This window comes from Physcomitrium patens, chromosome 26, assembly GCF_059467195.1.
Source record: "Physcomitrium patens ecotype Gransden chromosome 26, ASM5946719v1, whole genome shotgun sequence".
Classification (NCBI taxonomy): Eukaryota; Viridiplantae; Streptophyta; class Bryopsida; order Funariales; family Funariaceae; genus Physcomitrium; species Physcomitrium patens.
In genome coordinates this window covers 2262744-2290549 of record NC_143435.1, presented here as the reverse complement: position 1 = coordinate 2290549, position 27806 = coordinate 2262744, and the positions used below count along the sequence as shown (strand labels likewise).

General features: G+C 40.3%; 3 protein-coding genes and 1 long non-coding RNA gene across 13 annotated transcripts; 2 read left to right on the top strand and 2 right to left on the bottom strand.

The window, feature by feature from the left end:
- Positions 1-82: 82 nt before the first annotated feature.
- Positions 83-2225, top strand: LOC112277758 (uncharacterized). 2 transcript variants are annotated; one of them, XM_024510455.3, is made up of 3 exons: positions 83-362; positions 778-1194; positions 1315-2225. In XM_024510455.3, the coding sequence occupies exons 2-3, from the start codon at positions 882-884 to the stop codon at positions 2058-2060; spliced, it is 1059 nt and encodes a 352-aa protein (XP_024366223.1). In that variant the 5' UTR covers positions 83-362; positions 778-881; the 3' UTR covers positions 2061-2225. The 2 variants fall into 2 exon arrangements, with proteins under 2 accessions (XP_024366223.1, XP_024366222.1); XM_024510454.3 differs by having other exon boundaries at positions 83-618.
- Positions 2226-6771: 4546 nt separating this feature from the next.
- LOC112277824 (uncharacterized) lies at positions 6772-9358 on the bottom strand. 2 transcript variants are annotated; one of them, XM_073531564.2, is made up of 5 exons: positions 9229-9358; positions 8218-9114; positions 7893-7983; positions 7224-7778; positions 6772-7008 (listed from the first exon to the last, which is right to left on the bottom strand). In XM_073531564.2, the coding sequence occupies exons 2-5, from the start codon at positions 9036-9038 to the stop codon at positions 6901-6903; spliced, it is 1575 nt and encodes a 524-aa protein (XP_073387665.1). In that variant the 5' UTR covers positions 9039-9114; positions 9229-9358; the 3' UTR covers positions 6772-6900. The 2 variants fall into 2 exon arrangements, with proteins under 2 accessions (XP_073387665.1, XP_090104294.1); XM_090248168.1 differs by lacking the exon at positions 9229-9358 and having other exon boundaries at positions 8218-9162.
- A 3816-nt stretch (positions 9359-13174) lies between these two features.
- LOC112277946 (uncharacterized) lies at positions 13175-19637 on the bottom strand. Of its 4 annotated transcripts, none has more exons than XM_024510826.3 (12): positions 19404-19637; positions 17323-17736; positions 16984-16988; positions 16771-16860; positions 16401-16490; positions 16061-16152; positions 15704-15809; positions 15400-15441; positions 15188-15284; positions 14759-14979; positions 14412-14505; positions 13175-13937 (listed from the first exon to the last, which is right to left on the bottom strand). In XM_024510826.3, exons 2-12 carry the CDS (start codon positions 17675-17677, stop codon positions 13486-13488), a joined length of 1644 nt encoding a protein of 547 aa, XP_024366594.1. In that variant the 5' UTR covers positions 17678-17736; positions 19404-19637; the 3' UTR covers positions 13175-13485. The 4 variants fall into 4 exon arrangements, with proteins under 4 accessions (XP_024366594.1, XP_024366597.1, XP_024366596.1 ...); XM_024510829.3 differs by having other exon boundaries at positions 15260-15284; XM_024510828.3 differs by having other exon boundaries at positions 16813-16860.
- A 3380-nt stretch (positions 19638-23017) lies between these two features.
- On the top strand, positions 23018-25130 carry LOC149986177 (uncharacterized). 5 transcript variants are annotated; one of them, XR_016501192.1, is made up of 4 exons: positions 23031-23497; positions 23655-23752; positions 23943-24100; positions 24488-25130. It is a non-coding gene; the product is annotated as an uncharacterized LOC149986177 (long non-coding RNA). The 5 variants fall into 5 exon arrangements; XR_016501194.1 differs by having other exon boundaries at positions 23129-23497; positions 23669-23752; XR_016501193.1 differs by lacking the exon at positions 24488-25130 and having other exon boundaries at positions 23018-23497; positions 23666-23752; positions 23943-24378.
- Positions 25131-27806: the final 2676 nt, after the last annotated feature.

Here is a 27806-nt window from a genome sequence, read left to right as displayed (position 1 = left end):
CGAGCCCTCCATCCCTCTCATCAGCCTTTGTTGAATTCCGACGTCTAACCCCCCCCCCCCCCCCCACCCCCCCCCCCCCCCGCCCAATATTCAAGCTCCTTTGCGGCCCATTTGGTGGTGGTCACTGGAACTCGTCCTCCATGTTGCCTGCACTGTTGCGGCGGATCACATCACTGCTAGCAACTCCCCTCCCCCCCATGGGACCACAGCCTATGGACTTCTCGGACTAGTAGACCCATAGAGCTTAAAAGTGAGAGTAGGATGCGGTTTTGGTTGCAGGATCTGAGCAATTTGTCTCGGTTTGCGGGCTACGCATTTGCACCTGGGTGTCTCTTCACTCGTCGAGTATCGTAATTAAGATGGTTAGTTTTCTGGGACGGATAAACCTGGGTTTCTCCTTCAAAGTGAGCCTAGCATGAGGTAGCTTGAGTTTATATATGAGCAGTGGCTGCTTGAACTGCGACCGAATTCGAATGTCGATGCAAGACTTTTAGAGAGGACATTGGCAATTACGCGTTTGATTGGCTGCAGTTTGAGCTTTCGATTACTTGGGTTTGTGGTGGCAGAGGGAAATAGAGTGTGAGGCTGTTAGGGAACCAACCCTGGACGTCGAGCGTGGTGAGGGCTTCGTTCGTTTCGATGTTTGTGAAAGTATTGTTGGTTTGAGTTCGTTTTGGAATTTTAAGCATAGGTCGTGGCGAGGAGAAGATGTTGGCATCAATCAATGTGTGGTGTTCGTTGTTTTGTTGTTCACAGTGTGTGGTGTTCATTGTTTAGTTGTTGACAGTGAGAGCATCCAATTTCCAAGTGAACGGGGTGGTTTGCTTGCGCGATTGGGAAGATTGTTGTGTAGTTTCGCAATAACCAAGGCAGGGGGGGGAATGACGAGTATGGCTTCGAGGGAAGAGAAAGGAATTACGAAGAGGAGGCAGGGGGGGAATGACGAGTATGGCTTCGAGGGAAGAGAAAGGAATTACGAAGAGGAGGCAGGGGGGGGGATGACGAGTATGGCTTCGAGGGAAGAGAAAGGAATTACGAAGAGGAGGCAGGCGGGCCAAGGGGTGCATTTCAGAGGCGTGAGGAAACGACTCTGGGGTCGGTTTGCAGCTGAGATCCGGGACCCATGGAAGAAGACGCGCGTGTGGCTGGGAACCTTTGATACCGCGGAGGAAGCCGCAAGAGCGTATGATAGCGGTAGGCATCTTCCTCGTTTGCATCCTGTCATCATAATCCACACGCTTCTTTGACGCCCAATTCACGTTCATTTTGTTGGGTTTTGTGTTATCTGAGAGCATTTGGAAACTTCGCCTGCAGCTGCGAGAGCATTGCGAGGCTCCAAAGCGAAGACTAACTTTGCCTGCGCGCCTTCCAGCGATGACCAGAGCACGAATCTGAACTTTACCCTGAAGTCGTGGTCCACGCCTCCGAAAAACCACAAACTACGCCACCTTCATCATCAACACCCAAAAATCCTGAATGATAATCCCAATTGTGGATCCACTGCTGTCTCCGACACAACCTCATGGCACTTCTGCGTGGACCTCAACCTCTCGGCCAGAGCGATGCCACACGATCACCATCTCCAGGCTCACAAGATGGCTCAGGATCTGAACCAAAACACCAATGCTGATTTCTACGGCGTCTCGCCTGGTGATGTTGCTGAGGTCGTGAAATCCAGCAAGCGTCCCCCGTCAACACCAATCCAAACACTCTTCCAACAATCTTCCAGCAGAGTGGAGAAGTCCCTGACTCTTTCAGTGCCAGCCCTCAAAGTCTCGTCCACCCAATGGTCGCCGGGTAATCGCAAAGTTCATCACCACGGTTTCATAGCCATAGAACCTGCCGTCATGCCGGAGACGACCAGCTCCACTAGTGACTGCGATTCCTCGTCCTCCGTGTTTCTGAACTCCGACAACCCTGAGACGAAGCCTCGCGCACTGCAAGAAGCCTCCCCCTTTTTGATAGACTTGAACTTTCCCCCTTGCCTCGACAAGCAACCACCTATAACCGACGTCGCCAAATTTGGTTTGCCTCAGCCACGGATTGCAGCTCTTTTTTGAGTTCTGTTGCCGCTTCTGGAAGAATTCTTAGGGATTATCCTCATAACCTAGCTCCTGCTGCGGCACACACTACAATTCAGGATCGATCGGTCATTTAGGATTACTCGTTACAGGCTTCGAAAATTGATGAACAATTTGCGCCATTAATAATCACACGTGAAGATCCATGGCTTGTGATGCTGTCGCCCTTGCCAAGTCCCTGTCTCTTTTGTATGTCGCGAGATTGAGCTCTCGTTTTTTTTTCTTTCTTCTGGTGCTCAACAATTGGCAATACTATGTTGTCTACACTGTATGCAGGAATTTCCATCTTCTAGTGAAAGGCGTGACGTATTGAATGCTCTCATCCATTGAAATGGACGCTGTAATTGCGTTACCAGTTGTCATTGGTGATTCTCAGCATACTCTCTACTCTCTTGTGTTGGTGATAAGTTCTATGCAGACTGTGGCGATTGCTTTCCAATCTTCCTAGCCATGGCAGGAACGTCTCTTGTACGGTTGTTGTCCACAAACCTTTTGACCAACATTAGAGTGGATCTCGGAGACGTTGGATTCAACGTATGCAGGGTCTCCTCGTCTTTGGTCGCAAGTGTGGAGCATTGGGTGCAATTCGTCTAGAAATTAAAACCTACATTCTTAATGAGTCTCTACGCTTCTCTCGGCCAAAAGTGCAGATTGCATCGCGAAGCTCTGCACTTATATTTTATGTCACAGCGGGAATGTCGAATATGTTCACAAGATTTATCTCATCTTTAAGCGAGTTCCAGAGAGACGAACAATCAAAACTGCAGCAAACGACAGTTGCGCATTCGCGTCTCCTGGTTCAGAATCTATGGTTGCAGGTTTGATACGTTGCCAGCAACAATTCATGTAAGTTAGTGTGTTGATGGGCGTTACGTTGTTGTTCCGTTGTGTTGGTGGTCATATTCTCAGGCAGAGTCTGTGGGCTCAAGCAGGGCGAGTATTGAAGAGCGCGTGACAAATGTGGCTCCTCCAGAAGGGCACTCTCTCGCTTGATTTCCCATCAAGCAATTGTGCACGGCGGGGCATGAACACCGATGAGCAGCATTTGTGTGCTTTCGGTTGTCAGAGTGCAGTACCGCATTGCGCATACAGCAGCCCATTCAATGAATTGATGATCCGCAGCGAAACCGAAACTGGCACAGCTTGACAGACTTTTCCATGTGAAGAAGTGCTGAGCCATTTGCTTTTGCAAAACTCTCCCACTTTGTACTATTTCTAATCCCAAGCCTACACTCATTTTCGAAAACTGGATTGAGCTGAGAGAGCTTCAAATCTATGCACAACAAAACAAAGTCATTCTAAGACCCAGCTCATTCAGTGAGTGATTCATGCATGGCGTTAGTTTTGAGAATGAAAGAGTTGGGGCCTGATTAAGAGTGTTTGTTTGATAGCGTCTTTATTTTTGTTTTAGTTTTTTTAGTTTTTATCTATTTTTTGTTTGTAATCATGAAAGGAAGCTGATTTGATGATAAGTATTTAGAGCATCTTTACCAGGCCATGCTACAGGATCTGATTCTAGAACTGGGGCATGCTTTACATGAGAATATTGTCTCACAAATGGCCCACCTGGTTACAAATTTGGTAAAATGGGTTTGTGAGATGTTTGCTAAATTTGATCTTTCAATCATCACTCTTACCTTGCAATTAATACTTATTAAGCAAAGTGGGTCTGTACATTAGTATTTGATATTATTTTTGAGAACTCGTGATATATGTTTGCATTCAAGAGAATATTAATCTTTTCAGAAGTTATTTGATAGCATTGAAAAGTCTTTTTTGGTGCACAGATAACAATTTGTACAAAATTAATAAGTATTTTCATATAACTTATCAATGTTACTATTATTCATTTTATATTAAAATTCACGATATCATAATTTAATGAAATTATTCTTCTAAAATATATTAAAATAATATATTAAAATAAAAATTGTGTTTTTCTATTATTTTTAGCATTAATAAAACTATGTGTTAAAAATAGTTTTAAATACATGAATATCCATGCAAGAAATCTCTTAGTGCTTACATGATTTAAATGCTTCAATTGAAGGACTATTGGAGCTATATTTTTACAAGTATAGTTGTTGGTATTTTAAGCTCTTTCAAATTACCATTGATGTATTTGCATCCATCCTCTTGAAGTTCTAACCTAATTACTTTTGAATGTTTTAAAATAAAATAACTTTGTATAACTAACTTATAATTCTTAAAAAAATTAAATTGAAGAGTAGATTTTAAAGTGATTTCTAAATGCTTATGTATATCTTCATTATGTTTTTTCTTTGCATGATTCAGAATATAATTGGCCAAGATTTTACATCACTATTATTAACTTTTTCAAAAGTGATTTATGATTCACTTAGAAACTATAAAATAAAAAAATTAAACAAACTAACTGTCTTTTTAAGAAATATTTGAAAAAAAAGAAAGTTTTTTTATTTTATTTTAAAATTAGCACTGATAATAAATTTATGTAAATATCATTTGATAATTAAATATTTTTTTTCACTAATAGTGTACTCAACTAAATAGTTTTTTTGACTCTTAGATTGGCTAAAAAAAATACTAAATTAAATATAAAAAAATATCCAATGCAATGATTAAGAATTTATATTTATATTAAAAAGTAAATAAAGAATTAAACTTGCTAATTGTTAATTAGATGTTAATTACAAAAATAAGAAAAAAAAGAAAAACATATATAATTTAAGTAATTATATATTAGAATATTAACTTTGTCTTCTTAATGATGTTTAGACCAGTTTTTTTAAATCACTAATAAAAAAATGAGTAAAAATATTCAAATTAAAAAATTAAAAGAAAAAGAGAATTAGAAGTTCTTACACTTGAATATAAAAGTATATTCTAATTAATGGTAACAACCCACATTACAACTTCTTTTTAAACACTTTTGCAATATATATATATATATATATATATATATATAATTTTATAAAAATAAAAATTATTTTAAAGTGCAATATCAATAATAATAAAAATTTAAAGAATAATTAGAAGATTAATATATTTTTCAATTTTTTTATTTTTCTTTTCTGAAATGTATGTTTAATTATTTTTAAGTTACCAAATGACTATAGCCAGTGTTTGTATGTATTTTTTTAGGTGTTTGTAATACATAAACAAGCATGAGCTAATGCAAAATTTAAAAAGTTGTCACTTTTGAGTTAAAAACAGTTCTTGTTAGGATAATTATACCAATACAAATAGCATTGATTTACAACTAAGAATAAAGAATATAATCACTTTCACTTAGACCTCTATGTTTATATATATATATATATATATAATTTGTATCTTTCAAAACATGAGTTTTCAAATGTAGTTATGAATGACGGATTTTTTGGTAGAAACCTTTACCATGAGTACAGAATGATGCCATTTGGCTAGTAGTAAAATCAAAATAAGAAAAGAACTAATAAGTATTTTTATTCAACTTAGAACTGATCAAATGATCTCTACATTTCTATTTTTATTCAGCGCATTCATGCTCTCAATAATTTCAAAACAAAACAATACAATATAAAAAAAGGAAATCCACATCAAAATGATTTGTAAAAATGATTTGTATCTCAAAATGATTTTTAAAAAAGGACTATCTAGCAATAAAAGAAGAAACTATACTGCATGAGGTCCAGACACAAAGAAAAAGCACACGATTTCCACTTAAAATGGAGCTTGTGCCCTGCATGGACGCTCCGCCGCAGCGCTGCTTTGCAAAGGTCCTAGTTCCAGGGCTTCTCGCTGTTGCTGCCGCAAATTGAAGTTTCAAGGAGCCGCTTCCTGTGCATGAATGAGCCAAGCTGGAATAGTATCTTTGACACAAGCTCTGAGAGCTCATCTGTGGGACCCCAAAGTTCTCCGACTCGGTGAGAGCTTGATTGGAGTATCCATGCTGAGAAGCTCATATCTTGCTTCGTCAGCCACATTGGAATGGGCATTATTAGAAGACCAAGATCTTCACGAGCAGGAGTGGGCCACTAGATCGCGCAATAAAATAAACTTTCTTTCGGGAAGCCCAAATCGCTAAGAATAGTCGCTAGCGAATTTTCGTAGCCCGAGATCGATGTCATGCAGAGGGAAAGAGACTTACGCACGTCGATTTCGAGGGCCGATTTTCGAGGTTTCCAGTTCAGAAATCCTCTTGTGTAGCTCCAACAACTGTCTGGAATCTGGCTTTGACGATCGTGATTGAACTAGTTGTGCTGTGATGATTCCCCCATGCTTGTCACCACCGCGGCCACTGAGATGACATCAGAACATGCAGAGATTCTTCCACTTCTCCGACCATAGATAATGTTACAATCGCTCCAGAGATACTCGAATTTTCTACCCGAACCTTGTCTACAATATCGATGTGTTTATCGTGAAGCGAACATCGGAGGTCAGGTGCACAAGAGTCCCCTTTCGAGAAAACAGCAAACAAAGCACAACACACAATTGCCCTGATATGCCCGAAGAGATGCTGAGTTCTCTTGCATCCACAAAGAGCAAACTGAATTTTATTGTGAGATTTGGCATGGTCACCAAAATTCAAGCAGTCAAGGTAAATAGGTTAATTTCTCACAAGTTGTGAAGACAATAATCTCAACCTCTTCATCCTGAAACCATACCCAGGTCTTCCTACACTAAATCTTGTGTGCACTACTGTCGACGATTAAATGAAGAGCTACATGAGAGAATTGTTTCCACATTAAACTACTCTTCAGCATCGGTCAAAAGAAGGGAAGTTTCGCAAACTCTTGGAACCTTTTGGGGCCTCCATCTGTCCCTCTACTGCGATACGAAGCGAAGCGTGAGGTTACTCGGTGATGCCCAGGAAAGTTTCACCATGTTGACAACCTGTCAAGTGCACTTCGATAGAATCTGTGCTCCAGTCCTTCACTTGGCAGCACGATCTTCGGGGCGCCTGTTTGGACAAGAGCCCACGCAAAGCTTTAGTACCCAAATGAAAGCTAAGTGAAAAAAATTATACTTCGACCTGGAAAATGTTTCTCTTTCATGTGGTCAAAACATAATTTATTAAATGCGAGTAGCGAAGTGCTTGTGCCTACTTAAAATCATGTAGTGTACCCATTTAATAAGGTTATACTACTGATGGAACTGTGCCGAGAAGTTGATTACCTCAAACCACGAGTCCTTCGTTGGCTCCTTCAAGACCCGGATCCTGTGGACCGAGGTCAGAGGTCGCAATTTCTCGGCACACTTTCCTTGTCTTTTCAAATCGTTCGTCTTCCTATATATGCTTTCAATCAAGCCATCAATTCTTGCACTGGAGCCATTGACCGACTGCATGTAGTACAGCGAGGGTCGCATGCACAACCCCTGGGGAACCGGGCGAGTGTTGAACGAAAAGTCGACGTCGGCGTTCTTCCGGCGGATCGTGTTGAATGTCCGCAAGGGTGTCTCCAGGTCTTTTGGGGTCAGAAAGCCTTTGTAGACTTGCACCACGTAACCCCATGAGATGGATATTGACCAATTCCCATGATCTGCGTAACAGATTGATTGTTGCAGAAGGCTGTAGGGTTCAACCTCCGCAGCTTTGAGTAAATGATCCATGGCTTCTAGTCTTGTGCGGTTGGGGAAGATGGGGTAGAAAAGGTCCATGTGGTGTATGCTCACTAGAGGAGTCTGAGGATGCGTCGCTAGTAACCCCGTGGGATCTCCTTGGATGTCCATCTGTAGGCCGATCTCTTCGATCAGCTCGAGCTTGACTCGTAACAAACGCATGCAATTTACATGAATTTGTGAGAACCCTCGTGAATATCAGGATCATTGAGAAATCAGCCGCACCTGGTGAAAGCCGCTCTCTTTGGTGAGGGACACTCCGAGCTCTGACATGCACGCGAACACGCGGTCATCGCTACCATACAAATGCGGGTATCTGTCGTATCCCACTCCACGGGTGATTGTTAGAAACTGCCAAATTATATGTTTATGAGCAGAGAACATACTCCACTATCAGTATCCCTGTTTTCAATACGAACAGAACTAGCAAAACTTGCAAAAAAACCCAAGTTGGGAGTGTAAAAGAAGAAAGCTTAAAAAGCTCATTCTCTGTGAAAGATTAACGTCCAAATGAAGTTTTTTGAGCCAACAGATTGATTGGATCCCTTGCCTCAGTAGGCAGGAGTCTTGCATGGGGGCGAGCTCCATGGCCAATCCGTAACTGATGGCAAATCCTCCGCCACCAAATGCCTGTTTGAAGGAGAAGAAGACGTTCTGCGAGTGGGTCTCGGAGTTGCTTCCGATGTAATACATCTTCCTGTGGTCGTATTTGGAGAGCACTTTCACCAGATTCATGGGGAAGAAAAACGTGTCGTCGTCGCCCATCACGAACCAGTCCACGTCCGGCAGCTCTAACCTGAAAGTTTCAGAAACAATTCTCGCAAGTCGAACCGCGGATCTCCTCCCTCCCTTGAAAGTGTATGAAAATCTCGAAGTATCACCCGAAACTTTGAAAGGAGGAGCGTCCGGCTCCCACGTCTCATTCACCTGCTTGTCAAGCCATATAATTGCTCGTACGCCTTCAGCTGAGTTATACCACTTCTTGACATATTCCTTCCTTTTAGGCCAATTCTTCGCAGCCCCTGCAATCGCAAACACCACTCGAGAAAGAGCTGCTCCCTCCTTTGGTTGAGCCTGGGTACGTTTCACAGTCTCCATCTGGGTCCGATTCAGATCTTTGGTAGAGGAAGCGAACAACGACTGCTCAACCGTGAAAATATTGGTATCGCATTGGGTGACCGAAGATGAAAAGTTGTGCACGGTTGAGAACTTGTGCCTACTCAGTACCACGGAATGCAACAAATATACACAGGAACATCCGCAGCTGAGGATTATGACGAAGCTGATCCAGGAGAAGCTCGATTCGAAGGAGATGAATCTCCCGGACATTGACCGCCTCATTGAATTCGACTTGTTGATCGTGGCCATCATGGCGACTAATTTTTCACCTCTCCTTTGGGTGCTTTACGACGTCCAATTCCAGTTCAGCATAAATCTGGATCTGCGTCTGTAAGCACTAGCAACTTCAATAACTCGTGTCTGTCCTGCATTTAGAATTCTTCACCCCAATCAAATCTCAGATTTGCACTGTGACATGAGCTCGCTTGAAGCATCAACTTACATCATCGCCAGAGAATCACTCTTCGACCACGATGCAGCCAAGGTTAGTGGAGGAGAGCAAGAGCTCATTTTCACCGCGACCGAAAAACCTCGTACTCGCTATTCCCGAATTCCCTACGAACACAATCACGAGCTCGGAGTGAAGAAAAGGGTTATGTCAAAGTGTCATCACTGCTAAGTTCTACTCCTGTTGCGGTGGATTCAGGCGGAGGGAGAAAGAATGCAAGAAGGTTTTGGTTACTTGGGTGATCGAGATTTTAGAAAATGATGGGATTTACTTGTTCGCTGCAGATAATCATCATGCGGCATGAAAGTGAACCAATTACAAAAGATGAGTGGGGAGAAAACAGAACAGCTCAGTAATCTCAAAAAGATTACACCTCTCTGACAACGAATGTAGGAACTGATCGTATGAAGTAGCCTTTTTCGGGAGGTGATTGCGGAACCTTTACAAGCTTTCAAATTGATCCACGGAGCTCGTCGACTGTCATTCATCATCTAGTGCAGCACGTCCAGCTGAGGAACCCTCGGAAAACAAACGAAACGCGGCCAACATTCTTTCCAGAATGCGGAGAAACCTCAAACCCGTTAGACTTAGCTACTGAAAAGTGCTAAAAAATTACAAAAGTTCAGCAACTGAAACTCCATCACCGAGACCAACTTCACGCAAGAGCTGCGACCGCGGATATCGAGCCCTTTCGATTCGCTTCGCACCCTAAAGCAAGTCAACAAAGCCTTCGAAGCAACACCATATAGCAAGCATGCAACAACATCGAAGATGGGATGAAAAGATGCAACGCTCATCGCATCGGACCGGCCACAAACGATATCTCCCGAACGATGGCGACGGCAATCAGCACTGACAGTCGCGGTGCACCGGGCTTACATTAGTGTAGACTTTATCATTCTGCCATTGTGAATGTGCGCGCGCCTATAGATGCAGTCAGTTACGACAATTGCAAGTTCTACGAGGCCTGCATCAATGTTTGTTTTATACCCACATTCCACTCGTGACGTGAAAGGGTCGGATTGAAACATCAGCTTTCAGGCAGGAGACCTTCGTCACGGGAAAACGAGGAATCTCACGTCAAGGACCGAGTTTGAATTGTTGGTTGCGGCCTAACGAGGAACATTAAAATAAACAACACCCGCATGCTAGCAATTTGTGGCGCGCGTATCTCTCGTTTCTGACTTGCGATTTTGAGATCACCACCACCGATGGCCGACATGCACCGATCGCCCAATCTTGGCACTGCATCCATCAACGACATGCAGTTTGATTGAATGCCAAGCTCCAGTGTTTCGAACGCAGCAGCAGCAGCAGCAAAGATTTATTCTAGGCACAAAAACCTGAGTTTTATTATATTAGAGTAACATGGTTACGATGATTTGGGGGTTCTTTATTTGCCATACAGTGTCTAAGAAGCTGAAATACAAGGAGTTTTTACAAGTTCAAGTACTGAAAGTTGATTAGTGGAGAGTTTTGAGACTTAGGGCTTATCAAAACATTTTAGGTTTGGTTCTAAATCTTACGTTTCTGAAGGTGTGTGTGTGTGTTATTTATTTATTTATTTATTTTGGTTCGGTTGTGGTTTATTGATCGTTTAGAGAATGAAAATAGAATAATAGTTTGCGGTATATTGTTGGTGGACAAGAACTCACTGGTTAAAATATTGTTAATTAGTTACTGGCCATTAGAATGCACCGTCGTACCCAAAATAGCAACTAACTCTGGTGAGAAGGAATCTAGAAGTCAATGGGAATTGTGAAATCCACCAAGATTTTTGGCTCATAATCGATACAGTCTCAATTATTTGTACTGGGTCCCCAACTGTTTGTACTTGTCCTAATTAATACCTCAAGGGTGACAGATATTGTTGCCTGTTTTAGCGTACATTATTTTCTTTTTTATTGATTTTTCGTGACTTCTAATAACTTAAAATAATGCCTTGAGATTCAGTTCGCATGAAAGGTTTTATTAAATATTGAAACAGTCTTGTATTGTTCCACACCAATCACCAGTGATTTAGAGTCATTTCAAGCGCGACCAATACTCACGGCAATCTTTTTATATTTGGCGGCATCTTTTAACGGTTCTAACCTATGGTCGCTTATGATTGGAACCTATGGCATTGGGGAGAACATAAATATAAGATCATTGTTCCTCCATGTGAAGAACTTGGGTAAGTCCAAAAAAATTTCAAGCTACCTCCCTGATTTGATAGCTTTGAATCTTTGAGTTACTTAGTTGATTTTATAGCCTTGAGTTTAAGGGTGATGACAATTGGCTAAACATATATAATTGTACTGATAATACACTATCGCAATACACATGACCAAATTGAGTTAAAAAAACAAATGGTGCAAGTATGTCATCAATAAGTTTCAAATCAAAGGAGTAGGAACTAAGAAGTATAAACTTGCGCAGGATTAGAGTCGCAAAACCTGGTTTCATTTTACAACCCACGTTGAACAGTGCAAACAGAGATTGTTCAGCACGCTATGAATCAGACTTCAAATAAACCTTGAAATATAATCCAAATATCTGTTTGAATCAGACTCCAAGTAAACCTTGATGTATAATCCAAATATCTGTTTAAAGGACTTGAAACAAACCTTGAACTAGTGCACTAGATTCACTACCGATTGGCATGCAAATCATCTATCATGTTCTCTGTGTCATCAAGTTATTTCCACTTTATTACCTCTGCAATAATCTGTATCCTTTGTTAACAGATACGAAGATCTGAATATATTACTCGCTTCATCAGTATAGGTCTCTACTAGAGTTCCTAATCCAACTGCTTGGTTGTTCGAATACAGCTGGAGAAATGTGCTGTTTAGAATTGCATCAAGCTTGTTCCAGAGATCGCACATGGTGTGCGCAGACTGATGAACGCCCCAAAATGTTTTGATCGGAACTGAAAGCTTTGCACGCAACCATTGTTAGAATTGTGACGCACTGTTGGTCCATTGAGGTTGCTTCTGAAGTCCCTAAAGTGCACGACGCAACAAAAACGAAGCATCAGCTCCTCACATCATGTAGGATCGTCAAAGCGCGAAAAAGTCCAAAGTCCACTCAACTCACTGTCCGAAACCGTGTTTCACCCCTCCAAGTATCCCGTAGACACTGTACTCTCCCTGTCCACTAGACCTTTCAGGGAGTAGCTACTTCAAAGGCCCTTACGTTAACCAAAAACGATCGAATTTTCGAAACAAAATTTCCTGCGTCTCTAACCGCTTCCACACAACAGTTTCAACATTAAAACATCTTACAAACTGCAGCTGAAAGCCTCAGAAGACGATGGAAAAGCCATTGGCAGCGGGAAAACCACATTAGCCACAGTAATTGGACACTACTAAACGTAGACCACAGCTGCTGCATTTGTGGCTGCAGATGGGTGACAAAGGGAAATGAAAAGTTAGTGCTCGTGTTGAAAAAAAGGAAGCTGGCAACGACAACAAGTAGCAGGTTGGGTAGAGTTAGGACTAAAATTCGCACGCCCGACCCAATGCACCAATATGGGCCATGATGGCTGATATACATTTAGCAGCAAGTCAATAAGACGATGGCGTTGAAGAGAACTTCCAGACTGTAATAGAAGGATTAGTACAGGTCATGTTTTCCCCCTAAACCTACTAGTGAAATTCTGATACAACAATTGTTGTGAAGCCTTTTGACAACATCAAGACGCGGTGCAAGACGTAGATGCAGATTTTTTCTGTAGGTGGAGAGAGCAATCGACATGCTGTCAACATACACATAGAATTGGCCATTTTTACCAAGAATTCACTCCATGCTTAGGCAAGAAACCCTACCTGCATTGCAGAGCAGGACCACCGTCTCAGGATCCTCGTATTTAGTAGAGAGGTGTTCAAGGCACAGATGCCTCAGTAGATTGCTCAAATTTAAATACAATAATAGCGAACTGCAACAAGACCTAACAGATGTCAAACACCAACTTATGTGCTTGTAAATTTGTGATGAAATGAACAAGTATGCGTACCAAAATTTGAGCTAGTGACCATCATACCCCGTATAACTGGTAATTGCTTGCTGTGTTGTCTGATACTGATTCCACACAAACTAGAAGAATAACACACTGATTGTGTACAGGTTGAATCAACTACCAACAATATTGGGTGCTCAAAGCTACCACTGTCACGGAAGTCCCATGTATCTGTGAACCAAGCAAGCCACACCCTTAGGAATGCCTGATATACTGAATGAGTGGTACCAGCGGGTTTTTTTATGGTATCACTCAAACTGCATTGAATTTGTGAGCCAACCCAAACCTGGATTGCTCTTACGGATTGCTTGGATACTCGTGACCTGTTGTCTCCCAAGCATTGATCCTGCAATAGTTACTCTCTCGTCTTTGCTGCCTCCAGGATGAATATCCTTGGATCTAGAACCTGGTGAACCTATGATTGCCAAAGCCCCAAGTACGCTATCTACAACACTCAATACGTTGTTTTTTTTTAACCTACCATGTGGCTCACTGAGAATATCATTCCTAACGAAATTCATGGTCCCTTCTGAAGTACTACATTCACCAAGTGATGAACGTGTATCACTAGAGGTCCTTGGACTTGATAGTTCTGGTTCCGAAAGGGATAAGGACGTATCCCCGGAGCATACAGAAGAATCTACAAAGCTTTGGTCATTCTCGTCTTCATCTATGTCTCCTGCCAAACTTGTGGCAGCTTCTGCACATTTCAAAATCCAGAAAGTTGAGATGAATGAATGAATGAGTTCAAAACCAGAGACTCATCTTTAAATGCAGCAGTAGACGAGTCTACATGTTGGACACTAATATACTTGTAGATTTTCGTACACGACACATACAACGGCGATGTCGCAACATATCTTAATTGACAATAGAGCGAGCAAGGGCCAGAATTTGCTACAGCGAAAAACCGAAAATCTAGTGCTGCGAGAGAATACCAAATTCAGAAAAATAAAGACAAACCCTGCTCTCTCCGTTAACTAAACCTTGAATGTTGCGAGAAGCTTAGCATTGAGAAAAACGTTCATATAGCCAACACCTGCTAAACCGACATCAGCTTCAATGCAAATTTATTGTCAATTTAGGGATGAGAATCATCAGAAGCTGATACCGAAGCTAGAGAACCACTGGATACAGCATACCAATAGACCACCTCAAGTTGATGTGAGCTTACCACTGCTGCAGCTGCAAGACTGTGGAAGGCCGCAACTATGCGAGTTTTCACTAAAAACGAGACTCCTACTTGATCCATGGCAAAATGTGTCAACCTGAGAAAATGGCGGTAGGTTTCGATTCCATTAGTGAAGGTCAGAGATTTAATCGAATCACGTCTATTGCAAATTCCCAACACTATTTTGAAATTCGATATCACACACTGCCAAGTGCAATGGCCTAATTAACATTTAAAGATATTTAAGGACAAAAAAAGAGGGTGGGAGGAAATTCTACATGTAACATACCCAAGAGATCTACTTAACACACCAACCAGTGTTTGCTCACAAAACGAATTAGCAGCTTTACCTCTTGAACTTCTTGGTTTGTAGGCGCTTCACTCTTGAAGGTTGACGAAACATCTTCTAGAAGCAAGCGTGGACTTTCTCCAGGCAAAAGTGGATCCTCGGTTCCGCTGTACATTCTATGTCTCTTAATATTGTCGACTTGTCTTTGGAAAGCCATGCCTGCTGCGAAAAACGCAGCTGCCACAACGTCCGGTCTAGTCGGAATCTTACGCGTATATTGTTCTGACGTCAACAAGGAGAAACTTCACAAATTCAGTAACTCTGAAAAACCACTGATGGCAGAATGTTGACAACTAGGTGTTCTAAAAGAAGTAAGCCACAGTTTCTCTAGTCATTTGCCGCTGTCACTTACAATGGTTACAATAGTTAACCTTATTATTTTAAGCAATAACTATATCACCATCATGAATGAAGCACACAACCAACACACCAGGTGCATATCCCTCCAAGCTTTGTGCTGCTACATATTTGTTTAACTTCGAATTTAGTTCAATGAGGTCACCTTCCATTTCCTTCAGCATTTCAATCTGTTCATCAAAAAAGATAATATCAGATGGTAGAAAGGAGGCGATTCAAGTAATTTAGTGGACTTCTTTACTGAAAGATTAGCCAACAAAGTCAAACCGTTTCGACTTGCCTCACCTCTCTATCAACTTTATCAAGGCACAGATTTGATGGTGTGACCTGCAAGCATACCAGAATACAAGCTTCGATTGGTTATTGCTATGTCACAGGAAATTGATAGAGTGAATAATTTTTTTAGTTTCATCACTGCTCTCCGCGCTGGGTTACCTTTGAAACATAAACTCCTAATATGTAAGATATAAGATATTTAAGAATTAAAGTCAATCCATCAACCTTCTTCAGATCTAATCTTCAACAGGTAGGCTGGTTCAGAACTCCTAACTGAGGTGGAAAATTTCCTCATTTCCAGCCGTATGCTCACCTGTTTGAGAACGCTCCCGGGTAGCATTGATAGAGCCTCCTGGCCGCTTTCAGGGTTCAACTGATCTGGTGGGTACCAAAGATCCTCTAAGGATGGCCTAATTTTACTGCAATACAATTTGAAACGCTTTTAGAACTAATCACACCTCATACTACTTCAATGGTATAATTCTGAAACACAGCTGAGACATCTGGCAATCTCAGACTTCGTGAGACGATGGTACCGAAGAACACTGGTTGAATGCAATGATTCATATATACACGTTCAAGAGTTCCTACATTTGACTAGAGAAAGTCCAGAGTTTCGAATGTCCAAGATTGCAAAAGAGAAACGTTCAATCGAATCGTAATCATTTACCTTAAATCCTCGAAGTTCATATATTCTTGGTTAAGATGAAGTTGATTTGAAAACAAAGCGGACTTGGTTGAGCAGGCACATAAGACCGACATCTGTAATAATCAGAAAATTAACAAATCAAAACTCGTTCGACTCAATGTAGTCATCCATCCGAGTTCTAATATGCAATGCATTCTCTAAATATAATGTTCACATGTTGCGGATTCCAAATCAAATCTGCACTTTAATAATAGTCCTCAACGGCTAAGATGTACTGTATGTCTGATCATTGCTACAAAAGAAAATGAGAAACTGATAGAGTGAATAAACATGTTACAATTAAAGATATCCATTTTCTTACCTCCAACTTAGCTGGACTTCGAACATGTGACGGTCCACTTGAAAATAGAGGGTATTCAAGACAGATTTCAGCATCAAGGTCCTCAAAAAACTGAAGTAACACAAGAAAATACGTGAGTAACAGTAAAAGAACGATATGACAGTAGACTAGCTTAACAATAAGTAAGAAGTTAAGTCATCAAAAACCAGATGGAAGGTGAGGTCTAATATCTAGGCACTGTCTCATGAAATTGTTCAATTCTAAACAAAATTGGGACCTTCTAAAACCTTACTCATTGTGATCATTCAGTTTGACCGTGACTAAGATGGCGCCGCGTTTTAAAATCATCGTGTGATCAAGTACACGTGTAACCTTGTGTGGGAATTCTTACAGAAACTAATACTTCTGAGATGAACGAGGTAGAGAGGCACACCTCCTTAAAATCCACGGTAATATGTCCAGACAAACCAGCACTCCAATTCTGCGTGGGGAAGGCTAGGTTTGTCAAAATTGTGTTAAATGCTTTTGGCATTTTCTCACTTCCATGCAAGGAAAAGTAGATAACTCAACATCCAAAGTGTTTGGTATGATTAAGAAAATGTACCTGGTCTATAGCAGGACACATCCATCAATTGCCATTCCAGATACATGCCAGAAGCAGAGTCAGTAGCAATACATTATTGAAACCAGAAATTGCAACCTCCTGATGAGAATTCGATCAATTGAACATTAAGTGCGAAAAAAAAGGTTCGCTAAGACTTCCCATCGATGCATATAAACACAAGATTCGGTTATCCATCCGAATCCAGTTGACTCCACTTTACATTTACTTGTCACCGAACTCAAAGCATAGTTAATAGATATAAGCTCATTTCATATATCCATTCTGCTCAAAACATACTCGATAAAAAAAACATCTTAAGAACAAGGGATCCAAGCATACCTATGTACACGTGAAGCTTATCAGGCCTAGCATACGCAATTTGGCACGAGATCTGGTGATTGATGATGCATTCGTCGCCAACTACTTCAAACTCTCCAATTATCTGTTGTTCAGTTCCGTGTAGAAGAGTGATCTTCAGAAAATATGTCTGTCGAATCTTTGAAGAGCTCCCTGTGAAGTCTCCAGAATGTGGCGGGATAGGAAGACGTATCCCAGATATCCTTAAAAACTTGATACAAAAGTCAAATAGATGAGCTTTACGCGACGAAGATCTTTGCGAATCTTCACCCGATGCCATCTTCACAGGACATTGTCCTACTTGAGTGTCAAGTGTAAATAATCCACAACCTCGCATTGCCACAAGTCATAATGAATCGAGGTTGTAGTCGTCCACATTAACCTGACTTGAAGTGCCTGCCATCGCAGAATAATGTGAGAAGCATGAAGGACAAGGAGATCAAGATGCTCAGATGTGAAACTATGTCAAGAAGAACCACTGTAGCAGGTTTGCAGTGAAAAAAAATCAGATTATGCTAATCACTGCCGTCCGCAGCGTATTAAAGTCGACGACAATTTCAAAACGCCCTTAAGGAGGCTGGAGGACGTACAAGTAGAACCAGACAAAATCCCTCCCTTTCCGTAACCAAACAGTAGCATACTGCTTCGTCTCAGTTATTTCCTCAGATTTCACCTTATATGTTACATTTCTACATTTGGTTTTGGGTTTAGCCTATGGATTCTAAATTAGTAATTTGAGCATTTAGCTCGGATGATGTTCTTGTCGTCCACTGATGTACGTCACATTTGCTGAGCTCTCTCGAGCGCTTTCGGGTTAAATTGATCAAGTTTACACATGCTTGCAAGCAGACATGCAATCACTTCGTTAATTCAATGATACAGAGTGACGAAGAGACATAAAGAATGGGAACTGCTCGCGTGAAGTTCTGTAAGGCTCAACAGCTCTTATAAGACCAGTGCGAATCCCAACACACTCCACAATTTTCTTGCTCCGCGAAACCACCGAATAAAATAATATAAAATACTGCGCAGGTTCTTAGTTTTGAGAACAGGGGAGCATGATCACTTCAATAAGGATCAGATCAGAGAAGCCGTACGATCATATTATCTCTAAATAAAACTGCATATGAATGTAGGAGATGATCAAGGCACCACTGAGCTCCTTGCATCAGTTTCACGCAAGGCATTTATCTGTAACTACCTTGTACATCAGATGAGAATGAATGAAAAGATTCGTATAAACTATTTACTTTCAAAAATAAAATCACCAGACTTCGAAACTAGACTATCAGAAATCATTCAAGTCTGAAAATGAATAGTCGCCCAAGGTGGTTTAGACGTTGATAAAATCCCAGTTACTTTATTAAGTCTTTAACATGAGCGTCGTATCAATCGAGCAGCGGTAAAACTATCCAGCAGCTATCATAAGAGCCACTACATGAGATCAGAGAAGATAATAACTCTTCAGAATTCAGAAAACCTCGAGCCTGAAAACGATATTCGTTACTTGCAAAATTTACCAACAATTTGTAACCTGAGAAACACTGTGTAAAGAACAATAAATGAGAGAGGAGGCAAAAAATCTAGCTAAATTAGAAATCGAAAATATAAAATCATTTTTATTCATATTATTATAATTTTAATTAATCCCATTTTATGTGGCTCTTAAATGCAAGAATTAAAGACTGAGCACTAACATTTGAATGCCCGTACAATCGAAGCAATTTTATTAAAGTGTTCTAAAAATCTTCAAGACCACGAGTCCGAACCACACTCCACCTTACATATTCATGTTTAGCAGCTAAGAGACTAGAACCGGAAAAAACTACCTAATTCATCCAAGGAACGACGCAACGCTCATGATCAAACCGCTCAAGAATGCTTACCGTGCAATTTTCCTTAACCCTCGCCTACTCCACTCACTCCAAACTCACAAGAGTCGTTTGCTCTTCGAAAACATTTAGGATTACGGTCCACCTTCTATAACCTGAAGATTTTGAAGAATAACTGCAGAAAAAATTGGAAATACACGGAGAAGATCCAGGGGAACGCGTTAAACGTACTCGAATTTCCTCAACTGTCTCGCTGGATCTTTCTCATGCGCAATGTTCCCCCTGACGGTCCCTTCGCGCCTCCGTCATTCAACACAACAATTCAGCAAACCTCGCCGAAAACACAATCTCTCGCAACGACACACGAATTCGGAACAAGAATCATCCAGCTTGTTGCACAGATGAGTTCGCAGTTCCCGAAAGACTTCCTGTAACCTTCCCAGACAAGAATTGTTGAACCTGTCCACGTTCGAGGATGTGGAGCAGCTCTACCCTGGCGCAGATAGACGCGCTCAACATGCCCGGGAATTCATTCCCACGGGTCGCTGGTGAGGCGCCGTGAACCCTCCGATTCCACACGGTCAAATGGAGCGACAATTGCACCAACGGCATCGATGCGACGTCTCTGACGACCGGGCCCGTGCGTCCGCGTCCGTTCGATGTCGGACGGCCGCCGGCGAGGATGTGGATTAGACGGCGCAGAGAGCATGAGAAAGCGTTAACAGCGCTGCTCTTGTCTTCGGCAAAGTCGATTTCGCTTCCCCGGAATCAACTCTGTGCGCATTTTTCGGAATATCTTTTGCCTGGAACTGCAAGTGTCCTCACTGACAGAATCACGGAAACTCCCCCTCGAAGTCGGATGACTTCGTGGGATGATACCAACTACGAACATTCATCCTCCCACTTCCTTGCTTCCAGAAACTGCTCTGGATGGATGGATGGATGGGAAAAGGATGAACGGATAGAGTCTATGTGGCTGGGTTTTGGAACTGGAATCTTGGATGAGCTTTTGCTGTGTGGTGACTCCATGTGAGTGTGGTCTTGGATGCAACACCAAACATGTTTTCATACAAACAATGTGGTTGTTGTGGTGCTGGTGGGAGAGGTTATTTGCTGACTGGGTTGGGCATCTCACATGATCAGCAAGTCAAGTCAAACCCACTCTCTCACACACACACACACTCATACATTCCATGCCCAACATGTGAATGAATAAATGGGCGGGTATGTATTTTGATGTACATAAAAAAAAATAATAATAATAATAAAAACTTACAAAACCATTGGCAGTGTTGTGCTTGATATTAGGGTTGGGCTTATGCACATGCTCATATTGGTGAGTGCTCTATGCAAAAATTGAAGTTGACACAAAGGAAATGCTCATTTCAATAACTCTGTGTAGATCTGTATCTTGGCCTAATACTACTCTTTCATCATTTGTTTTAGTACTGTTGATAATGCTGTGGGTGTTGTTTTGTTTTGAGGATTTATGTGTAAAATAAATAGATTTTTTTTTTTTTATTACTTTCACATGATAAGGGTCTGGAAAATAAAATAAATTAAATTAAATTAAATATGAAATCAACCAATATCATTGCAGTTTATGACAAACCTGTATATGTATATATATATATATATATATATATATATTTAAAAATAAAGCATATACTAAATTTACAAGTATAAGTAAGATTGATAATGTATTTTATTCACTTATGTTTCAATAATTGTATTTTTGTCACACTTATGCTTCTTTTTTAAAATATTTTATACTCAGCACTTTCCATCAAAAACTTGATGAAAATTATTTATTTATTTTATGATCTACTAAAAGTCCAATGAATCCTCACACCAATGATGCATCCAATTTGGTAACTTTAGGAAAAACATCAAATCAGATAAAATCAAATCAAAGAAACTGGTAAAAATGATCTCAAAACTTCCCCCAAATTTTGTTATTCTGTTGATTGTATTGTCCATGTTATCATGCTACAAGTCAATCTTGCAAAGTTTATGATTAGTACAAGATGTAAAGGAAATTGTTTTTCTTTTTCTGTTTCTTTTTTCAAACTAGAAAAAAATGAACGTGGAACTAAGTGCTGGTTACAAAGCCTTGGAACTTCACAACATGGCTCAGATGATGGCACATCTCCCAAAAAGATTCCAACCATTCCTCAAGAACCAATTTTGCATTAAAATACACTCTTCAATGAAAGCCTTAGTGGAGAATTTGAGGAGATTGTTTCATTTTCTTTTACTCCACTTTCCTACCTCATTCTCCACTTTTGCATGAGTCCCCATGAATTGAAACCAATCAATGTGATGTTTTTATGCATCCCTTCAATTCTATCCCAGATAATTTTGTTTAGCTTTTTATCTGTGAAATTTAACTACTCTAAAAAAACAAAGAAATCTCATCCCAACTAAGAAACCACAACTCATACAATCTTGCATCTAATTCTAATCAATGGACATTTTCTTCACTTCTATTTCTTCTCAAAATATTCCAACAGTTACCATGATTATGTAAATACAATCATAAATTAATAAACATACAAAACCTCCTAATCTAACCAAAGGTTAGCATCTTGCACCCCCCCCCCCCCAAACAATCCAACCCATCAACTCATTCACACTTTCACATAAACAAAACTTTAATGTCTCTTCTCTTCTTTTACTCTCTTCCTTCAATTTTCTCATTTCAACAGGAACCCAGAGAATTATACTCTGCATCGTCAATTGTGACGGGGCGACCACACACCACAAATTTGTTTGCATGACACACCACAAGTGGAAGGGCTGGAATGGAATACGAGTTTGAGACACCATGTGAAGTTCACTTGTTGATGCAGGCTGAGGCACAAAGACAAAGTGCGGCGATGCTTCGGTTACCGTGCGTTGCAGCACTATCTTCGGATGTATCGGTAATGACATTGATTAGGTTACTATTCCTAGAGGAGTTGGCTGCTGTCTTTTCGCGACTACAGGGTCAAACTTCACACCGTCAGAAAAACCACACGTACACCGTTTGATATTTAATTCAAGGAATCTTAGTGAATCCCTTTATTTAGTGGTTTCGTTTTGTCTTCAGAGTTGTTTCCTCTTCAGCTCGGTGAGGGAGGTGCGAGAGTGAGGACAACTTGGCCGAGGTTCTCAGGATGGAGATGCATCTCAATCTCACACTTGAGAATTATCTTCAGGACTTGGGGTCCGACACATCGAGCTCAGCGCACGGTGTGGGTTGTGGGCCATTGCAGCAGTACCCCTGTGAATTCAAGCGTCCTGACTGCGAGATCATGTCCAACTTGCAGGAGGGGAAACTTGAGAAGTTGGAGATGAAATTGTTTTTCTTACCAAACCAAGGTAACGAAAAAGCACGGCACTGAACAGGGGGCAGCTTTATGTCAGAATGGGTCCCATGCTGCAGCAAGCAGAATGTGGACAAAAGACAAAGGCATTCAACAAGTTCCAAATATTAAAAGCTACGCTGCGAATCTCACGTACATATGGCACACCGCGGTTTGACAAATTGCAGTTGTCATTATCTTATTAATCTTCGACATCACGTCGTACACTATCTACTCATTTTTAATTATCATATATCACTGAGGCAAAATCCTCAATTTTCCATCACGTTGTTTCACACATCTCAATGATGGAGTGTGCGTCGATTTCGGAACATGTGGCGTACCAGCAAGAGTCTTGGCAACACATGGGGATTCGCCACGCCAGCGGCAGCTCTATTTTAGACGCATCAAGGCTCCAGTTCATCTACTGAAGCAGGACTTCGACATCCTCAAACAAAGCGCAATGTAAAGCCCAATACATATTTTAGACTCATGTCAAAACACTCCGGCTAACAGCGACTCGCAAGTATCCATTTCATTTTCCCATGCTGAGCGCGATAGTAGTATATATTCGGAAGAGAATTTTATGAAATGACGGAAAGAAAGGGGGGTTTGGGGGAGGAAGCAGAAACTTTTCTCTCCACATCGCACTCACATACACTATGCTGCCCATTGTTCGATGTGCACCGAGTTCATCAAAAACATTGTACACGCAGCAGCACATATTTGGAACCTAGCGTTTTCTTTTTGTGTATTTTCGTAATTCATTTACACCAGTAGATGGATGGAGTGGTGATGGCGTTTAGCGGATCAAGCAAGGTCTTCATTCTTCCCTCCGTTGCGGGTTGTGTGTTTGCTGCGCTGGACTTGAAACAAGTTTCAGAAAGTTGATCCACTCCATTTTATAGAGGAAATTCGAGTACCTGCAATATTCAAGCTCAAGTGGACGTTGAGCCCAGGAGAGTACCAGTACTACAGGTATAATGTCTCAGATGGGGTGAATCATATCGACGATGCTTGTCTATTATATCAGGACAAAAAGCTGGTAGGGCTTTACTTCTTGCTGTCGCTGGCTGAGGATCTCGGCGGGGAGCCTTTTTGGGAAACCCTCACCTCTAAAATGTTTTTCTTACAGTGTTAACACAGCAGGTGCAAAGGCTAGAAACACCATGGAGAGCACAAGCATTGCCTGGATTGTTCTCCAAGCTATCCGAAGCTGGGAAGACGAGGAAGGTACACATTACGTCATCTGATTGCGAAGGAATTTAGGAGTTTATATTAGAAGAAACCGAAAACCGTTAGTATTCTATCATCCTAAGTTAGCAATGAATATAACACGGCCAGCATCTGCCACTAGCATTCTTTCTTCGCCTTACCAGCCCGCACCGATTTCATCACTGAAGAGTCACAGACAACGTGTCAGGAGTTATTTACCTGCAAGGAAATATTTTGGAGAAGGAGAAGGCATTTCTACATTTTCTTGCTGGGAGATATCTTGCTCCCATCTCCACATCAGGTGCTTTTGAAGGCATCCCTAAAGAGAACGGATTCGACTGCTGAGTACGATTTCTATGTCGGCAGGTATGCCTTCAAGCTTGAGGCCATTGAAATTCGCGTGAAGAGTCCTTGTTGCCTGGATTTCTTCGCACGTCTTACTTGCGGTTATGAGTTTTAAGGAATTTTGATATTCAAAGAGTAGCGGTTCTGAAGTGGCTGTTTTGTCAGTCTCTGAAATTTGTTACCGAACAAATCCTTGTTCATTAATGGCTTTCAGCCATTGTGAGGATGACCTCAGTATTGTTCAACATTCACCTTGGTTTCCAGCTTGGGAAGAAGATTGAGCTCTTCGAAATTTTCTACTATGCATTGTCGCTATGCTTATGGAGTAGAGCCTGAACTTCTCGTGTTTCCAGAGCTTTGAGATGTGATGTAGTTGCTGATGAGAGCTTATCTTGGCTTCTTGAGCAGCATGAAAAAGAATCACCTTCTCCTTATAGACTTGAGGCTATTTCGTGAAGTGGCCTAGAAGTTTCCTAAGAAAAGGGACACCTCTGGGTCCCTCCGTGGTTGTGTTTCTACTTGGTAAGGATCCACTCTCTTAATACCTCTGAACTGAAAGAAATTTCCTCTCTTTAACTAGTATAGGTTGGGGGGAGACATCGTTCCCCTCAAGTTTGAGAAGTCATTACAGGACCAACATATTTTCCATTTCCAAATTCACCATGTAATCCCAATTCATCATGAAGGGTGCTTCGGAGGGTGACTTCAAGGGGTCGCTGTTTTCATGAGAAATATTTCTGGTTATGCCCTCCATCTAAGGCTTTACAGCTATTGCGAATCACCTCTGATACTGTGAAGGATTAACAATTAGAGATACCCCTTCAGGAAGATTCGCCTCAATCTTCTAGGACGTTCGGTGAGCATGAAATGAGTTCCAAATTTGCATCTTGGATAAAAAGATCCCCGTCGTGGTGCTTGACGCTAAAATCCTGTTCTATACCCTGGAAATCTTAGGTGAATAGCACAAAAAGCACCTATTAGCCTAGACGAGTGCCATCTTTAGGAGATGTAGATAACCTAATAAAGAACACTAAAAGTTTGGTTCAAACAACTTACAATTTTACGCATATTTAACACTGTTGACCTCCATTCGGCTTATTGAGGTCATCAGGTGTTTCTCACTCGTCCTTTCCATTACATTGATGTATGCTTCCACAAACTGCGTCTATCCACCCTCAAGAATGCCGACGCTACAATAATTCACAGGAGATTTTGAGAGAGAGATACTTGCATAGAGAGAGGTCGATACACGTAACCCATCTTGGAGTCATGCACAACTGTAACAACGTAGGCAGTAGATTATCAGCTGTCAATGCTAAATCATCACTAACCTACAGATTATGTCCTTTATTACTGCATGTATTATCTATATTTGTTGGCATAACCTCTCATAGGAATGGACGAAAGGTCACATTCATTCATCTATTACAACAGTAACCCCAGTACTTTGCTGTTTATAAAGGTAGACCTGTTTTAGGTCAAGTTAAGTTGGATATATCTTGCGTTATTTTGTTCCCACATGGTATCAGAGCATGCTAGGTCTAGAACTCTTAGTCTCTATGTACTAATTGCACATTAGTAGTTCCTCAAGTGATATTGTAGTAAATATTATAGAATATCTTTGATCTGATATTGCATACTATTATTCTATTTGCACAACTCTAGTCTACCTTATACTTCTATCTCTTCTTTCAAATAGGTACTATGAATATTGTTGTTTCTAAAGAAGTAATGTTGTTGTTTTCAAAGTCAATACTATGTAATATTTTCCTTTGCAAAGACTTTTGGAATATAATTGGAGAAGCATTGCCATCATCTCCACTAATCCAATCATCTCGACTAATCCAAGGGGATACAACATCCAAGACTACATGCTCGTCCACTCTTCCACTCAAGGTTTTGACTCCTTTGATACTAATGAACCCTCTACTCCATAGTCAACTTCAATCAATAGGCCCACACAAGACTATGCATGACTTTGGCTAAAACAATAGCAAACATCTTCCATCATTAAGCTCTCTTTGCAATCCATATTGCACGTTTTTGTAGAAGACATCATGGATCTGAGCATCTCTTAGAATAAATTAGCAAGCACATATTGTACCAATACCATTGCTAAGACAATGGTGGTGTTAAATAAATGAAAAGATCTTTGCATGTCCAAAAACATGGATGTCATGACGTTTACAACTTGGATATATAGCATTCAATGCGAGCTAATCAACATTGGCCATCTACAAAATAATGTTGTTATTATCTACAAAATCTTTAATTGATTGCTTCATTACTTTAGTTTACTTGCTTGCTAGATTTATAATAAGTAGCATATTCTTTCTCTCAAAGAACTTAATATACAACTTCAAATAGAAGAGCATCACTTGTCACTACAACAAATTGAGTTTGAAAATGCCCTCATTATACAACTTGAAAATCTTGTTAACAAGTGATACTTGGTGCCACACTAACAAAGGCCATACAATTTTTTGTCTCATAGTTAGATTAGTCCCAACACTTTTCTCTATACTTGCTAAAGGAATTGGAGACACACATCTAGATATTTTTCAACATCAAGTCCTTTATATACTAAACCACCATCATGTTTTTAATCAATATTACAACTATTCACTTCCTGTGTTCAATCAAATATTAATATGGTGGAACAATCAAATTCTTTGATAAATTCCATTATGAAGAACTTTTAGAGGCAACTCTTGATACTCTTACATTACAAGAGATGGAATCTGAGTGGATCTTTGATTTGGATGCTTTGGCCTATTTTTTAAGAGACAAAAATGCTTTTTAGTATCTAGTTCCATCTAATTCACTATCCATGACATTCTTTAAAGAAAATGCTCATAGAATCTAAAGACAAGAAACAACACATGTTTGTCTTCTTTTGAAAGAACTAAAAACTATCAAAGATGTCAAATCATTCCTAGGCTTCATTGCAATATTTTATCTATTAAAAAACTCATAGATGAAGGACATATTATTGTATTCAATTAATCTTCTTGTATTATCTTAACTTGAATAAAACCATATACTTCCCTTGCCTTAAGACGACAAAATAATAGAATAGTGCTATATAAACTTTTTATGTTTATTGATGGATATAAAATCAAAATTTACTCATTCTCATAAAGATTGAAATTTTGTTGGACTATTTGAACTATTGCATAATTAACTTTGTATGACTTGTCTCAAAGGCAAGTAAACTTGCAAAGAATTTCTAAAATGTACAATTCATTAGATAACTACATTACTTGCCTTCATCCACACCAATTTATGTAATTCTTATCTAGTTCCTTCATTAGATAAGTTACACTATTTTTTTCTCTTGACTAATGATTGTAGCTCAAAATCTTGGATTTACTTTCTAAACTTAAAAATAAATAATCTTGATAAATTTAAAGACTTTTATATTATGATTGAATAACAAAGTGGTTGCAAGTTGCTATGGCTGTGCTTTGATAGAGGCGGGGAATTTACCAACAATAAATTCACCACATATCTCAACCACCATGGAATATTATGGGACCTTTTTACTATTTATACTTTCTAATAAAATAAGGTTGGTGATCAAAAAAATAGGACAATAATAAATAAAATCTGCTCCATATTGATTGTTGGATGGCTATTCATATTTCTATGGATTGAGACAATACAAATGGCAGTCCAATTAATAAATTCTACATTGACTACAAATTAGTATGATATGCCAGAAGAG

Excerpts from the sequence above, each read along its gene's own strand:
- LOC112277758 (XM_024510455.3), top strand. The coding sequence starts at position 882 with ATGACGAGTATGGCTTCGAGGGAAGAGAAAGGAATTACGAAGAGGAGG. Across the intron at positions 1,195-1,314 it reads CGCAAGAGCGTATGATAGCG|CTGCGAGAGCATTGCGAGGC; the intron begins GTAGGCATCTTC and ends CTTCGCCTGCAG.
- LOC112277824 (XM_073531564.2), bottom strand. The coding sequence starts at position 9,038 with ATGATGGCCACGATCAACAAGTCGAATTCAATGAGGCGGTCAATGTCC. Across the intron at positions 7,984-8,217 it reads CAAGACTCCTGCCTACTGAG|ATACCCGCATTTGTATGGTA; the intron begins GCAAGGGATCCA and ends GGGATACGACAG. Across the intron at positions 7,009-7,223 it reads CGAAGGACTCGTGGTTTGAG|GCGCCCCGAAGATCGTGCTG; the intron begins GTAATCAACTTC and ends TTGTCCAAACAG.
- LOC112277946 (XM_024510826.3), bottom strand. The coding sequence starts at position 17,677 with ATGCGAGGTTGTGGATTATTTACACTTGACACTCAAGTAGGACAATGT. Across the intron at positions 15,810-16,060 it reads ATGAACTTCGAGGATTTAAG|TAAAATTAGGCCATCCTTAG; the intron begins GTAAATGATTAC and ends ATTGTATTGCAG. Across the intron at positions 15,442-15,703 it reads CCGGGAGCGTTCTCAAACAG|GTCACACCATCAAATCTGTG; the intron begins GTGAGCATACGG and ends GTATGCTTGCAG.